The 17,794-nt window shown below is 38.5% G+C and overlaps 1 protein-coding gene across 2 annotated transcripts in view; it reads right to left on the reverse strand.

The window, feature by feature from the left end:
• rap1gds1 (RAP1, GTP-GDP dissociation stimulator 1) overlaps window positions 1-17,794 on the reverse strand; it is a 55,398-nt gene that overhangs the window by 31,959 nt on the left and 5,645 nt on the right. For both annotated transcript variants that reach the window (XM_004911102.3, XM_002936739.4), the window contains exons 2-4: window positions 17,257-17,364; window positions 6,846-6,968; window positions 4,240-4,365 (exon numbers count right to left, since the gene is read on the reverse strand). In XM_004911102.3, the coding sequence (XP_004911159.1) occupies window positions 4,240-4,365; window positions 6,846-6,968; window positions 17,257-17,364 (357 nt within the window). The remainder of the gene's footprint in view (window positions 1-4,239; window positions 4,366-6,845; window positions 6,969-17,256; window positions 17,365-17,794) is intronic.

Here is a 17,794-nt window from a genome sequence, read left to right on the forward strand (position 1 = left end):
CATTTATGGCTGCTGTATATGGTATGAAGCTTAAGACATGGCTGATATTGTCCAAGACTCTTTTAATGAGCTGCTAGTGACTGAATTTGCAGCACAGTTTAATTAATCACTAGCAATGCCCTCCTAGTGATGTAATGTGCAGGCAGCTTGCAGTCCTTGGTACTTCACCAAGCAGACACCTTGCCACAGACCAACCTGATGCTTATAGTGGAGTTCTATACCCCCATACTCCCAGTTCTATATAGTGGAAAACTATACCCCCAAACAAAGTAGGTCTCTAAAAAATATATTGTATAAACAAGCTCATATGTAAAACCTTGCTTCATCTAAATAAACAATTTTCATAAAAATATACCTTTTTTAGTAGTATGTGCTATTGGGTACTCCTAAATAGAAAATTGCCATTTTAAGAATTATGGGTTGCCTCCTGGAATCAAAGGATTTATAGTGCACACAAACAAGCCAAGGCACACATACATGCTAGGCCATATCAGCCAATTAATGAATAGAGCTCTGCCTTTTGCTTCCACACTTGTTACAGTTAAAGCTGCATTATTTCTGGTCATGTGATCTCACTAAATAGCGGATCAAGGGAAACAAAGTAAAAGGACAATATTTACGGATATATACATTCCAGTTTGGTGAGATTCTTGAATAGGTCACTTGGTTAAGTATTCATTCTAGGGGTATAGTTTTCCTTTAGGCTCTGATATCTCAACATTTGAAAAAGCAGCCTGGCTTTAATGCCTAGTATAATTTGTAAGGGATGTCCCTTGTGCACAACATTCCCAAGAGCATCTACATGTAGTTGTATACTGATATGAGCAGTGTGCCGGAGAAGTGAATAGTGCCAGGATTTGGAGCAGCTTGAGAAGCCTAGCTGCAGCCCTTCATTCACAAGATCTCAATGACATGATGGGATATGTTATTCCATATAGAAAAATAGCTGGAAAAGGCCTCAGAAGTTATATGAATAAATGTACAGTAGCACAAATAATTTGCTAGATAAGGAGCTTTGCTTAACTAATAAGGCTATGCTGAAATCTATTTTTTGTAGTGCTGACCAATTAGGCAGACCGTTAAAAATCCATATATTTTAGACACACACACACTCTTATATAATCTTTCACTATGTGTGTGTGTGTGTGTGTGTATTATATTATATATATATATATATACACACACACACACACACACACACACACACTTCCAAGCCAAGTATGCTTATGTTTGTCAACCCACATGCAGCATAAAACTGCATTGTTTTTTGCATGTAGTGCACTAAAACATGTGGCAAGGTTGCAGGGTTTCTCTGTAGGTCATCTGCTATAGGGGTGACATAAAGGTCCCAAGATTCCCTAAAATTACTAGAGAAGGCAGTGGTTACTGGGCTCTAAGCGGGAAAGTGGCTGACCAGACTTGCTAACATAGCCCTCATACATCCAATCGTGTAACCTAGAAAGGCCTGGCCCCCTACAAACAAATCTTTTAGGGGATGAACAGTCCAGCAGCAGAAGTAGCTGGGAATAGGGGGCTACCAGGATCATGGGGCCTGTTGTATGGTAGTTACGCCACTGCATGAATCTGGAAAAGTGATGCATAAAGGAACATAAATAATAACATAAACAATATTTTCTGTAAGGGGTTTCAAATAGTATTCATTTGTATTACAAATCTATTGGAATTATTTAACATAAATCATGCTTGTTTGAACTGAAACAAGTACTTTTCTCTTGATATGGTGTGCTTGTTTAATCAGCAAGGATCTCAGGCAGGCTGAACCACTGAACTTTTGTTCCTATTTTTTTTTTTATGTGCCATAGGCTAATCACTGTATTAAGCAAAGATGTGTACCTGTCAGAATAACTAATTGTCTCTGTTTAACACAGCTCAGACACTTACATTTGTGAACACCCTTACATTTTTATTACTACTCCATGGAAGTTTACAGGATCACAAATAAACTAGGTAAATGGAAAGGAGTGAGGTGGTCGTATATGGGCTATAACAGTTCTTTGATAAGTGCAATTCAATTTGACTCTAAAAAAGCATACAGAATAACAAAAAAAGATATACATGAAACATATAATTTGTTATTCCTTGAGGTGCAGAACTGCATATGGTATGTCTCAATTCACTAAGAAGAATGGATTATATACTGTAGATAAATTAAAACTGGAAGAAAAGAATCAAAAGGATGGGTGTTTAATACAACAACAGATTGCCTTCATACAGTATTATATTTCCAAATCACGTGTGTACAGCAGTTAGGTACCAGTTTTCAGTACAGCAAGAAAAAAAAATTGGCTACAACTGCTACTCAATGGCATAACCCCCTACCCCGCCATGACTGTTTTGCTTTGACTCTCCCCCTGGCTTTGAGAACTAAGGCACTTGATCAACAGAATAAGCAGGTTTGCTTTCACCTCTGTTGCAATAACTGAATTTCCCCAGAACTGCCATAAAAGTAAAGTGTTTTTAATATTTGATGACAAACTGTTATCCAGAAACCTGTTATCCAGAAAGTTCAGAATTACAGGAAGGCCATCTCTCATAGGTTCCATTATAACCAAATAATTCAAAATTTCACACATGATTTAACTCTGCAATAATAAAACAGTAACATGTACTTGATCCTAACTAAGATATAATTAATCCTTATTGGAGGCACAATAATTATTTGTGGTTTAATTAATGTTTAAATGATTTTTAAGCAGACTTAAGGTGTGGAGACCCAAATTACAGAGAGATACCTTATTTGAAAAACCCCAGGTCATCAGCATTCTGCATATTAGATCCCATACCTGTATCACACATAAATCAGTGTCACTGTAGATAATGTTTTGCTTTATTTATGCAATCCTACAAGTGCCCCATGTATTTGAAAAATAAAACTGCAGCACATACAAACTGCCATGGTTATTAATGTAGAAATATGACAAATACTGCAAAAACTAGTATATAATTTCTATATTTATATATATATATATATATATATATATATATATATATATATATATATATATATATATATATATATATATATATACATATAAAAAAAGGGGAAAGTTGTGCTCAACCACTAAATTTTAAACCATTAGGCGGAGGTGCAATGAGGTTGTGACCACAAAATACATATAGACAACAACAAGAGATCCTCTGCACTCACCCTTTATCAATATATACAGGACATTAAGACATTCTGTGCATTAAGCTACTAAGAAATGCCCTCCCCTTTAAACAAAACAGGGATTGTTTGTCCATACATTGCAATATACTTCAAGCTGGCCAACTATGTCAAAGTCATCCCTTCTGGCCAGTCCTACACTGACCTATGCGATTCACCAAGAATTCTACTGCTTCAATATATGTTTAGCCAAGGGACTAAGTTTTACCTGCAACTTACTTGCTTTCAAGGTTAAAACCCCCATATGGTTGCCCTTTTATTGGCCCATTGGGATCACCTGACTGTAGCTGGGAAGGGTGGGAGCTACAACATGGAACTGGCCACTGCTCCTGTATAAACTATAGCAAAAAAGTTGTGCTCAACCATTAAATTTAGTGGTTGAGCACAACTTTACCCTTTTTTGCTATAGTATATATATATATATATATCCCATCTTAGACTGCTTGGCCTTACACTGACCAGGATAGTCATTAATACCATTGCTGAGTTCATATAATTTTCACAAATTGCTGGATTTCAAGATTTTCAAAGATTTGTTTTTTTGAGTAACATATCATGTGGTACTTTTAAGATGGCCCTTCTCTAAGTAAAATACTAGCATGACAATAAAGGCATAAATTATATTATACCTCCTAAATATGCCTAATAAGATGGGGAAGTTTTCATTTATGGACTCCAGTATAAGCAGTTCCAATTTTTTTTCTTCCAATTTTATTGGATTTTTGATCACATTTTAATATGTAAATTAATATTAAATGCAGATAAAGCCGAGTATTCTTTCTTTGTGGAGGTTTTTGTATTCATTAAAAGTGAAAAATGATGCATTTGATGAATCCCTATTTTGTACTCCATATGGGATGGAAAACCCAAAGACTATGCACCAGTAAAGCAATAAAGCAGGTATTTTAACAAATCACACCATATTCTTTGGACCACCATTAAATAATTTTGGCTTGTGAAAATAACAAATAATGCATGCCTGTTAAAAGTGTAGCTTATTTATTTTACCTATTATCCAACTCACTACTAACTAAAAAGAGTTACATACTTACGGTTATCATAGCATATATTTCCAAGAGCTCGTCCTGTTTGCAGTAAAACTTCCTGATCCTTAGAGTGTAGAAGCTGCACCAGTGGTGGAATTAAACCAGCTTCTACACATGGTATACGCATTAATTCTGAAAGAAAAAAAATACACATCAAAATAAATAATTCACTCATTCTTTCCATGATTAATTTACAAATGATATTAATGATCAAACTGCTATGGTTAATATAATACTTTGGTTACTTTTTCCACAGACTTAAGACCTCATTCCCACAAAAGACCATTAATAATACTCTTTATTTTTAAAGTTTTATTTGAATACTCCACCACTTAGAGCTTACCATCAAATTTGCCTGCAGCAGTCATATAAACACAAACTCAATTTCATCAAACCCACCCCCCCCCCCCCCCAAACCCAGCATTGTGAGGCAGCTAACCACTGTGCTACCATGACTTTGATCTAATACACTTCTTATAAATCAGTTAAATCACTAGCTGATAGGACTGCATGCTTCTTAAAGGATAATTCGGACACGGCATGTGCTGTTGGGGCTGGAGGGGAGCAGGGCTGTGTGAAAAAAAAATGCCAGGCAATGCCCTGGCAAGAAGTGTATGGGAGAACACAACTGCTCGAATACCATGAATGCCAATTACAAAATTGGCATTCATGGTATTAACAACTTTAACAATCTTTCAGTGTAATGTGAAAAGTAATTATTATAACAATAATAGAACTGTGTATGTATTCTCCTTACTGTTTTAGGGAAAATCTATTTTTTTCTTATAATGTTTTACAGGTATGAAATCTATTATCCAGAATGTTAGGGACCTGGGATATTTCTATAATTTGGATCACCATACATATTAAGTATACTAAAAAATATTTCATACATTAATTAAACCCTACAGGGCTGTGTTGCCCCCAATAAGGAACAATTATATCTTAGTTGGGATCAAGTACAAGGTACTGTTTTATTATTACAGAAAAAAAGGAAATCAGTTTTAAAATTCTATATTGTTTTATTAAAATGGAGTCTATGGAAGACGGGCTTTCTGTAATTCGGAGCTTTCTGGATAATGGGTTTCCGGATAAGGGATCCCATACCTGTACAACGAAATGATTAAAAATACGGATTATTTGATAAAAATTACTACAATGAGAAAAAGCCTTCCCCTTTTTCAGATAATGGATCACAAACAACCAAGTACATAACAGTGAGGTTAAATATCACTGTTTACAGGCATAAGGATAAGGTATTAAATCAGAGTTAACTGATTAACCTCAAAGTTAACTCCCTACTAAAAACAATTAGGCAAATGAAAGGAATAATTATACAAAACGTATGCTAGTACCAGACATATCTTGCAGGACTTGTTATTAAATAATTATATTATTGCATTATGCTACAGGTATAGAACCTCTTATCCACATGCTTGGGATCTGGGATTTTCACATTGGAACAAACGGGCATATTTACTGAAGGATGAAAATTTTGGTGTGTTTTTACCAAAAATGGACATTCAATATGAGGCTAGCTATATACTAAAAGGAGAGTATTACAAGTTTTTGCAAATTAAGTTTACTTTTTCAAACATTCACTTATTTTTACCAGGTTACATTTCTTCTTGCAATTTACCAAGAGTGCAGAAAAAAATAATCACCTAGACAAATTTCACCAGGTTTAGGCTGGGGAACTATCATTATAAACACAGAGCAGTCACTTTTGCATCTCATTATGTCATATCCTCCATGTTCATTCTGACATACTTAAAGAGGACCTGTCACCCTAAGAAATGTATTTCTATCATGTTAGTTGAGCATAATAAACTTCACTTACACTATACAAATAATATAACTCTTGTTTCCCTTAGTAATGGAATTATTCCAAGCAGGTGCCATTTTGTGGACACTGTTCTTAAGGCAAGCTTTGCATCATGCCATGCCATCTTGTTTATGTGATAGAATGGGGGACTGTAGGAATGTAGCTGGCCTAATATCTCTGCCTGCTGGGAAATATTATAATTGCCAAAATTATTATTAAAGGAGAAGGAAAGTAATTTTATCATTTTACTGCCAATAGATTCGCCACATTAGTGCCTCCTAGAATACTCTATTTATTCTGCAGAAAATGTTATCATACCTGAGTAATCAGGCCTAGAAGCTTTCTCTGTTTGTTTAATATTGCAGCTGCCATTTTAGCTTGGTCTTCATAGCTTCCTGCTGTATAGCTCTAGCCCTTATAGCTCAGATCACACATTCCTAAGGGAGGGGGTTTTTAGCATTCTTGTGGGAGGGGGGAGCAGGAGAGAGGAGAGAACTGAGCAGACTCTGGCTAGGGAATGAAGGATTTTTCTGAGTGAGGAAGTCAAGATCAGACCAGAAGAACAAAAAAGGAGACAAGAAATCCTGTGTTTCTTTTGATAGAGGACTCAGTGCAGCTTTTCTGTGAGTGCTTATGGCTGTATTTACATAGACCTTTCTGATAAAGCTTACTTAATTTTTACCTTTCCTTCTCCTTTAAGGAAAAAAGTTAAGAAGCTAGCAACTTTTGAAAAATAAACGCGACAAACTAAATGCAAAGCTAACAACAGAAAAATATAAAGTCCTACCATTTTTTGCTATCTCTGCTACTATGTGAGCGACTTTCGAAGAACAAGATGATTCTGAATTCAAAATACTGGCAAACAGCTGAAGAATCCCAGATTGCTGAATCTTTTCACTGCTCTCTGTATCTGCAAGAAAAGTACATATTTTGTTAAATACAGCAAATTAAGTTTACACAGTAAAAATTGTACAGTTATATTTGCTTAAGCAACTGAAAAACTTAATTTTGCATGCAGGTCCATGATGAAAAATGGGTGGAGGGCATACCTCCTAACATTTGAAAAATACGGAAAGAGAGACAAAAAGAAATGCTGCGCACAGTGCGGCGACAAATGTTTTGGTCACACCCATTTTTGCTTTGATACCACTCCCATTTTACCAAATTTGGCAAGTTATTTAAAGTTTAAACACATTTATGGGGGTTTCGGGGTCGTTTTATGTGTTATTACAGTTTTGCTAATGCAAGCGAAATTGCCCTTTAAGCTGCAAGTCTCAGTTTCCTCAAGCGACCTGTTTAGCTTATTAGTTACAATTGTTCCTAAGTGCGGGTATTTATCTGGGCTCTCTGCCAAAAGCCCACTTATTTAATTAAGTCTGAGAAACAATGTATCTAAGTGCAGGTGAAGCTTGTTAAGATTTCTTGGCTCTCTGCCAAAAACCTACTTTATAATTGAGAAACATTTTTATATTTTTTAGCGTTCAGTGCAGGAGATCAAAGGGAAATTAGAGATGTTTCAGTAAGAATCTGGGACTGTGGGCTGGGAACTGTCCCACGAAAATTGAGACAGTTGGGAGGTACTGTGGAGGGTCATTTTTTTGTGAATGGGGAATGTATTTATCATTATGTTCTTCTACCAGGTGGGTGTATCTATGTGTATTTTTAGCTTGTGGTAGGGTACATATTCCAACAATTTATTCACATGGGGCTTCATTAGCACTGTAGAAGGAATCAGTACACTAGGGGGCACATTTACTAATCCACGAATCCGAATCACGAATGGGAAAAAATCGTATTGGAAACGAAAATTTCGTAAGATCGCAAATATCACAAAAATGCTTACGAAAAAATCGTATTAGTCACGATAATATCGTATTGGCGATCCGAAAGTCACAAAATTTCCGTACCGAACAATTGTAAACAGCGGTAAAACCTTTCCGATTTTTTCGTGCAAACGTCCGAAAAAGTTGTGCGGCGTACGAAAAAGTTGTGCGGACGCCCGAAAAAATCAGTGAAAATACGCTCAGAGCGTTTGCATGAACGCTCGTGCATTCGTGCTTTTGTAAATGTGCCCCTAGGGGTCATTTATCAACACTGGGCAAATATGCATGCGGCCAGTAACCATTTGTAACCAATCAAATTGTTGCATTCATTGTTTTATCTGAAGCTGACTTGAAAAAGCTAATTGCTGATTGGTTTGCTATAGGTTACTACCCTTGGTTACTGCCACTGTACATATGCATAGTGTTGATAAATGAGCACCATATGCCCAAAGTGCTCTTAGTACACATGCAATTTTCCATACTCCCTCCTCCTTTTAAAGGTAGTTTAAGTTTTCACAGCAACTCCCTGTCCATGCAGAAACCAGACATAAGCCATAGGCGCAGCAGCCTTATCCCCGCAGAGGTCTTTATGCATCCTGTGTGTTTGTACATATACATGTCTTTATTTATATACAGCCAGGGCACTATCTGCAATCAATCTGCATGTTCTCACCATGCTTATATGGGTTTCCTCCCTCACGCCAAGATAACATGTAGGTCAGTTAATAGACTCTTGGAGAAATTACCCCTAGTGTGCATGAATGTGACAGGGACCTTAGATTATAATATCCACTGGGGCAGGGACTGATGTGAATGATATATAATTTTGTAAAAAGTGCTGTGTAATATGTTGGCACTATATAAACAGAAGATAATAATTTACAAAACAGAAATAGCAGGGGCAGATATTACAACAGATAAAAATGAAACATATAAGTGGCCATTTATGAATGTGCAATGGGCAAAGACACACATTGCTATGTTGTTTTCCATTAAGGCAGTGTTTTTCACAAAATTCCCATATAAGTTGTGCATATAATCACTTTGGGAGCATGCATTCCAATTTGTATTTGCATCCAAATGACTACATGTTAGTCTGTTGTGCCTATTGATACAACCCTCTGTAAGAACCCTGGAGCTACTGCCAGGTCCAATGTGGAGGCAGCCTCAGGGTTCACCAATGTCAATATGTGCAGCTGAGAACTGTTCATCAGAATAGACAGGATGGATACACCCATTCAAGCTGGAGAAAAGGAGAAAAGGCACAGGTTACATAGCAGATAACAGAAAAGTTCTGTAGAATACAATAGTGTTTTATCTGTTATCTGCTATGTGCCTGTGCCTTTTCTCCTTTGAATGGCTGCCCCCATGGCTACATAGCAGCTTATTGATATAAATTATAGTAGACTTTCTGAAGTAAACACATAACTTTAACCAGTGCAGGGCAGCAGCACATTATATTTTAGTTACTTTTATACACTTTCCTTTTTTGGTGTTACTGTTCCTTTAAAAGAATTCCAAATTGTTTTCTATTGTGTTTGCCAAGCAAAATAAACTTTACTTACACTATATAAAAAACATAAATGTAGTTTCCTTCAGTCCTGGAACTACACAATCACAGTGAGCAGGCAGCTGCCATTTTGTGGATACTGTTATTAATGCAAGCTTTGCATCATGCCAAAATTTTATGTGCCAAAATTAAGGACCTGATGCTCATGCTCATGGACTGGCTACACAATACACAATTAGATGGTTAGAAGGGAGAGGAAAAGTGAATAGTACCGTGACATCTAGGAAGTGCTGAATGGAAATGCCTCTATGCCTAAAGCATAGAGGCGGGACAGACAATCAATGATTGATTGACAACTGGGATTTTAAATGCCTTTATAATAGGCATGATTGTGTTATTAAGAAAAGTAATTTGGGGTTCATGTTTAAGGAAAAAAAGGACTTTTATTATAAAGATTTTTAGGTTTGGGTAATAGTTCCCCTTTAACTAATAGTATCTAATATAAGCTGTCCAATTTTAGTGTGTTCTTGACCTCAACTCAGTTACAAATAATAAATATAAAGTTCTAAGAAACACAGGGGGTCCCCATCTAGTAAAGATTTTAATCTAAAGTTACCCATTGGTCAATCACGTAAGGTAGCTGATCATTGGCCACCTTTTAAACTAAAGTTAGCCACTGGTCAATCACATAAGGTATCTGGTCGATGGCTCATTCGGGCAGTCAGTAGCAATGACTGGACCAGTAAGATCAGAATAAGAGCTGCAGCTGTGGCTTCCTCATCCAACGATAAACCATGCACCCGCCGACATGTTGTATCATTAAATTGGCTGGTATAAATGGCACAAAGGTCTTAAAGTCAGGCTCGAAAGAACATGCCAATACAAAGGTGGTCAGTCATCAGGTAAAACTTGGGGGTGGGGGGGAATCATTGATAGGTCCCAAAAGTTTGTACACAGGCCCAGTATAAACATAGGTTTCTGATAGCAGCAATGCAGGCATTAAACAAATTTCACTTGTAATTTGTAAACCATACAGGGTCGGACTGGGCCGCCGGGACACCGGGAAAAATCCCGGTGGGCCCCGGCCCTAGTGGGCCCCAGCGGCCCAGTCCGACCTTTGCCGGCGCTCCCCCTACTGACTGTTCCTCCCCGACGCGTTCAATTTATACGCGCTCGGGGAGGACGTCAGGCAGGGCCCTTGGGGGGGTTAGGGGGGGCCCTTGGGGGGGTTAGGGGACGCGGCTGGGGCACCTGCAGGGCCCCTGGGGCGGGAGCCCCGGTGGGCCCTGCATCCCCCAGTCCGACCCTGAAACCATATATAGTTAGTCCAATGATGAAATAGTCATTAATTCACCATAGTAAACTCTGGGCCCTAAGCCTTAAAGGAGAAGGAAAGGCTAAGTCACTTGGGGGTGCCAAAATGTTAGGCACCCCAAGTGACTTAAATTGACTTAAATTGCTTACCTTGTACCCTGGGCTGGTGCCCCTGTTAAGAGAGAACAGCACCAGCCCGGGGTACCTGTAGCGAGAGCTTCCTCCTTCTACGGTGAATTCCCTGGGCCGGCGCATGCGCATTTGAGTGAAAAGCCACTCTACTGCGCATGCGCGCCGACGCGTAAGAAGGAATCGCTCACAGACACCCCGGGCTGGTGCTGTTCTCGGCACCAGCCCGAGGTACAAGGTAAGTGATTTAAGTCACTTGGGGGTGCCTAACATTTTGGAACACCCAAGTGACTTAGGCTTTCCTTCTTCTTTAAGCAAGTACAGCAAAAAGACAAAATAAAAATCTTGCACAATCTAGACTTCAGCAGGTTTATTCAAAGGACACCTTATAAAGCAATAAGCATTATGTGCATCATTAATCATGACTAACTCCCCTTTAAGGCACTAAACGCATAGAGCTTTTTGTTTTGTGAGATGCTTTTTTTTAATAAACCTTCTTTCTACACCCACACATTCTTGTCTGGAGCCTGAATTGTGCCAGCCTGTTATTTTCCTAAAAGGCCAGTTGTAGAAAGCCTCATACATGTGTGCACTACACTGTCCTTTTCTATGATTTTTCCTTTTATGAAGCAAGCTCAGACTCAACCCTGCTTGATTCACAAGACTCAGATTTGTGAACAACTTTTAAAAGTAAATACATTTGTGAGCTATTAACCCCCCTCCCCCAGCTTGAAAACTGTGAGTGATATATTAGCACATATTATATTATACTATACATGAATCTATCCCAGTAATACATAAATTCAATTAAAAGCTAGCATGGTAAAACAGAGCATAATATAATAAAGGCTCAAAAGATGCTACCATCTACAAGAGATCCAGCAAAACCACGATTTGTGAATAATATGGTTAACAGTAGAATCTGTCTAAATTCATACCATTTTATATCTTATAACATGAGAGGTGATAAATACCCTCTAATGTGCACATGCAGGGGTGTAACTACAGAGACAGCAGACCCTGTGGTTGCAGGGGGGCCCAGGAGTGCCGGGGGCCCAATAAGGCCCTAATTAATGAGCAATTTCAATATATCATGGGAGAATTGGACAACTTAGTAAAGTTTTGGGGCCCTAAATTGAATTTTCTCTGGCCAGTAACATCTAGTTATACCACTGTGCACATGGGATAAAATACAGTAGTATGACCCCCAAGAAGATTAAGCACATGTCTCCTTGATTATCGTGGAGACATTTTGAGGTTTCATTTTAAGAGCCACGGTGCTGTGCATTTTCATAAAAGTGTTGGATGGCCCCAGGTCCATTAGGTGCCTGGGTCCCCAGGTGGCTCTCCCCAGACAGGAGTCAAATCAGATACATTACTGCTACAGGATGGAGTATGTTGGAAATATATTTTAGACACTCTGTATACAAATGGAATAAATAATTAGGTTTTAAACCATTCTTGTAGCATATTTTGCTTTATGGGTTGGTTACTTAATACATCATCTTCTCTGTGTGGTCAGTATGGGGAAATTTAACATCAGGGAAATGTGTTATATATTGGCACAAAAATAAACATCAAATATGGGAAAACAAAATCAGAGGCTGTAAAACTGAGATTTCACTGCAGTGAGAATATCTATCAGTTAGGGGCAGATTTATCAAAGTGTGAACTTAGAGCTCACTACAGCAGCCCTATGCTGCCTGTGTGTACCATACTTTGCCTGCCCTATGTTACCTGTGTGTTTTATATTCTGCCTGCCCTATGCTGCCTGTACGTGCCATACTCTGCCTGCCCTATGCTACCTGTGTGTGCCAAACTCACTCTGCATCTGCCTTCACACTTCAGGAAATCTTCTTGCAAGCTCTGGTTCTGTTGTAATCAGCTGTTCTCTGACTGGATATTTCTTTTTGTGGCTTCTCCAATCAGAGCACTGCTCTCTTGACAGACAGTAAAATTGACCAACCAAGGCACAAGTGCGGGCAGGGCTTGAGAGATATTATAAACTAAAGGCACTGCTGAAATGAAGACGGATAAGTAAGCTCTACAGGCTGTAAACTTTAGCTAAGAACCTCACCAACTCTTGCTGTAGATTTCATCCCACTCCCACAAGTACTTTAGCTAATTGTACTTTTATATATTTGTTGCTGTTGTTTTTTGCACTTAATTTTTCTCTTACTTTTGTGATTGTTTTGTTAATTTCTAGTTAGTTACAGTGGAGCCCTCATGAGACTGTATAGCTGGGAAACAAATCAATGTTGTGTTTCAGTGCCAATGTTATTATGTGAGGGCCTGAATATCTGCCGTCAGTACCCACTGCATCTCACTGCATATAATGTGTGGCACACACAGACAGCATAGGGTAGGCAGAGTATGGCACACAGGCAGAGTATGGCACACACAGACAGCATAGGGTAGGCAGAGTATGGCACACACAGGCAGGGTAGGGCAGGAAGGGTATGGCACACACAGGTAGGGCAGGCAGAGTATGGCACACACAGGCAGCGTAGGGCGGGCAGAGTATGGCACACACAGGCAGCATAGGGTAGGCAGAGTATGGCACACACAAGCAGGGTAGGGCAGGCAGAGTATGGCACACACAAGCAGGGTAGGGCAGGCAGAGTATGGCACACACAGGCAGCATAAGGTAGGCAGAGTATGGCACATAGGGCAGAAATGGTATGGCACACACAGGGAGGGTAGGGCAGGAAGAGTATGGCACACACAGGCAGAGTGCTGACAGGGGTTTGTTCTGAGAGTTTGTTAGTAGCTGGAAATAGCCATTAAATGGGTCCTAAGGTGTGTAATTATGTGCTGGGCTTGCTGTGTTATCCACAGGGGAGGTGGAGGCATTTGGATTTAAGGGTTGATATCCCCACAGTGAGGACCAAGCATTTGGGTTTTTGCTGCACTACCACCATTGTGATAAAATGGGTGTGGTTTAAAAAAGGGGAGTGGTCAACACTGCCTTCCATTAGCGGCCCTCCATCATGTATTCTAGAGAAATTCCGGCCCTCTGCACCGTAGAAGTTGGACAGCACTGAAGTAGGGGATAGTATGTATGTATGTATGTATGTATAACTTTATTTATAAAGCGCCACAAGGGTACGCAGCGCTGTACAATATTACAGAATACAAAATTATACACAGGGAGGACAAGTGATATAATAAATAAATACAATAAATATATATATATATATATATATAAGTGCCATGTGGTATGAGACATAGTAGGAAGGAGGTCCCTGCCCCGTAGAGCTTACAATCTAAGTAGTGCATGATGCTAGGGAGCCTGAGGCCACTTTACTCAGGTAATTAGTAGGAGAGAGTGGGAGAGGTAGTTATAGGAGTAATTTGTTGGAGCTCAATGCAGGTGTTGCGAGTCAGTGACAGGACAGAGAGATAAATACTTGAAGTTCCAACGATAACGAAGTGAGGGACCAGTGTCCCAGCGGTACTTGCCATATTAGGGACCTAGAGAGATAGTGACTAGGGTACATAGGTCCTAGTATATCTGGAACAAGGCTGACCTGTATACTAAAAGTCTGTAAGAAGGCACAGTGGCCCTGAGGAAGCGAGAAAGAGAAGTACCGTAGGCATCGGGTCTGAGCTTACAGAAATAGCCAGCGCTACACATTAGAGCTGCTTTCAGGTAACCTACTGTTTTTTCATACAGTGGACTTCTACTGGGAGCTGCTATCTTGCTACCTTCCCATTGTTCTGCAATCGGCTGCTGGGAGGGGGGTGATATCACATGGCTGTGGCACCCTGGGAAATGAAGAATATGGCTAGCCCCATGTGAAATTTCAAAATTTAAATATAAAAAAAAAAATCTGTATGTGTTTTTAAAAAACAGATTTCAATGCAGGATTCTGCTGGGGAAGCTCTATTAAGTGACATGTTTTCAAAAAACATGTTTTCCCATAACAGTATTCCTTTAATGAGGGTGAGAAGTGTTTTCTCAGGACTATGATGGAGACTGTAAATGAATTGTTGTTGAGTTCAAAGGTTGCAAGTGTGAGATTACACTTTATTTACATCTAAAATAAGTATTGCAAGATCTCTACTCTGTGACAATGGTGGGTGGGACACTCAGCCTAATATCCCAGGGTAGGTATGGAGCACTATGCTACACACTTGCATCTCTCAGGCTACTGTAAGACTACAACACTTAAAAACTTTACTTAAAAATAACACACAGAGGCAAATTTTCTTACAAATATTTCCTTACAAAATTAAATGTTAATTCTGATAGGCTTATATTACACAATTAAAAAGCACTCTTCTCTCTATATTCAAAAACTAACCCACAGACTGTTTTAGCATTCCCTAAGACAGTATGAGAAAGCTTATACAGTACGTAAAAGTACACAAGCAAATATAGCAAGGTATTAACATAGAGGCCTAGGATTTGGGAAATCTGGTACACATCACTTAGTGAACCACATTTACAGTATAAACATCTATTATTTATTTTCTCTCATTTATCTTTTACATAGTTTTTTTTTTAATGCATTCTTCCATTTTATTAGATTTTAACATAAACTTAAATGGAGAATCAGAAGTAAAGAAAAATCATATAAAGCCAAATAAAAGATATAATATATTAATGAACCAAAGTTTATAAAACACTTACATAAAATACATGCATGCATTTAAAATTCATATCTACGATGTGTTTGTAGGTCCTCTGGTTTCCTCCCACACTCTAAAAACATATAGGAAGGTTACCTGGATCCTGTTACACTTGGCAATAGTGTATATATATGTGTTAGACTGTAAGCTCCAAAGAATGATATAGATACACTAGATAGATTTCTTAATGCATTTCGTTTACCATCAGAATGGCAGCAGATGAATACAGACTAAGCTGCTCACAAATTTAGCTCAATATATAGATGAAGAATACAAGGGTCAAGCAAGGACAGGCAACAGAGTTAAAATGTGTGCAATATTTTAAAGTCAGACAGATACCTCTACTGAAACCCCACCAATAATGAATAATATTGTATGGTGCTGGTTTCACTCTGGGCTAAATCTTATTATTATCTTTTAAAAATGCCCACTTTATTGGAGCTACCAATAGATCTGCTATGGTCATGTCTGTGTTTCAAATGAGTAGTGGGCTTGTTCTAACACAGTGTTCCCCAACCAACGTGTTGCTCACCAACCCCTTGGATGTTGCTCCCAGTGGCCTCAAAGAGGTGCTCATTTTTTAATTTCTGGTAAGGGGGCAGGTTTAGGATGCATAAAAAAGTATAATGCCAAACAGAGCCTTCTGTAGACTGCCAGTCCACAAAGGGGCCTTAAAATAGCCAATTATTGCTCTTATTGGCACCCCAGGAACTTTTTCATGCTTGTTTTGCTCCCCAACACTTTTCCCATTTAAATGTGGCTCACGAGTATAAAAAGTTGGAGATCCCTGTTCTAACAGTAGGAGGGGGATAGACAATCACAGCCCTGCAGTCACATAGACAAAGACAGGCTTCACATCAGGTAAGCCTAGCTGTTTATTGGTTCCTATTCTACAGTGCAGTATGCTTATTGCCACAGCCTGGGAAAGCAGCCATAGTTTTTGGAACCAAACTGATGGGACAAGCAAGGGTTTTTGGGTAAATTTTCAATAAATTAGCTTAAAAAATAACTTTTTAAAGTGTAATCCTTTTATATTTAAAGGAATATAATGCAATGATACATTTTTGTTTTTCATACAATATGTTTCTTTTGCTATAAAGTACATTTATAAATAGCTTTAAAACCATTTTAATGAATGTATATGGCAAAGTCGCTTAGAATTAAAACATTTTTCACCATGCAAAAACTAGCTTTTGGTTGTAGAATGCATTATGTGCAATGTGAAAAGTGTCATATAGTTATAAAGTGTAATATAGGCATGATAGAATCCCTTTAAAATCCAGTCAGCCAATCATTTCCATCATTGCATGCATGAATGTAAGCCATCGCCCTAACACAATTCTCTATTCAAAACTTCTTGTGCACTATGATTATTCTGTCCTCAGGCCAAAAGATGCAGTTTAGCCGTTTGCATGCTTGGGAGAATTGTCCAGCTGTCTAATTGAATAGGGCAGGCCAGCAAAAAACATTTATCATGTATATGAGTTTTGCTGTCCTTTAAATGGCCGATTAAACCAATCAGTCCCTGGTGTGGTTGCCAAAAGTTGATTAGACAAAGCAGTTAACTAATGACTCAGTTCTGCTAATATATAGGAGTCATCAGTACAGATAGGCACTCCCGTCAAGTGATCTGACTGATTGGCACAGGAGCTACTGAATTAAATCAGTGCAGGTCATCAGAATAAAACTAATTGCCTAGGAGAACAATATTTTGAATATTTTAGAACTTGATCCATGAATGAATAATTCTGTTCATAAATTAGTAGTAACATATTTTGACAACTTACTGTTATGGCCAAGAGCTTGAAGCAGACAATCTAAACACCCATCCAGCTTGTCAGACGTGCACTCAGTTCCAGTGATCTTCAATTTTTCTAGGGCGTCATTTAAATTGTCTAAAAAGTAAGAATACAAATAGGAAAACATAGTTTTATTGTGCTTGTTTAGCAGAATCATGCTTCAGAAAGGCATTTAAGAAACAAAACAGAAGCCACAGGAATCCATGCTCATACTGAGGTGATCCATAATGCAATCCCTTTACAAAAGCATTATTTTGTGCCAAGTTTGCATTTGTTTATAATTTCAAAGCTGTTGCCAAGTTGCTCTTTACTGGCTCCCTATGCTGCTCATGGCTGAGATGCTATATCCTGGCAACTAGTACCACTACAATAGCTGTTCAGCTCACATGTTGCAAGGAAGCCTACGGCTTGTTTGCCAATAAAATAAAAACTGCATCCTGTATGTGAGATGTCACCCTTCCTCAAGCTCTGGTGATATACAAATAAGTAAAAAGGAAGGATTGTTCAACTTCCGAACAATTTTTTC

The sequence above is a fragment of the Xenopus tropicalis genome, chromosome 1 (assembly GCF_000004195.4).
Source record: "Xenopus tropicalis strain Nigerian chromosome 1, UCB_Xtro_10.0, whole genome shotgun sequence".
In the NCBI taxonomy this organism is placed as follows: Eukaryota; Metazoa; Chordata; class Amphibia; order Anura; family Pipidae; genus Xenopus; species Xenopus tropicalis.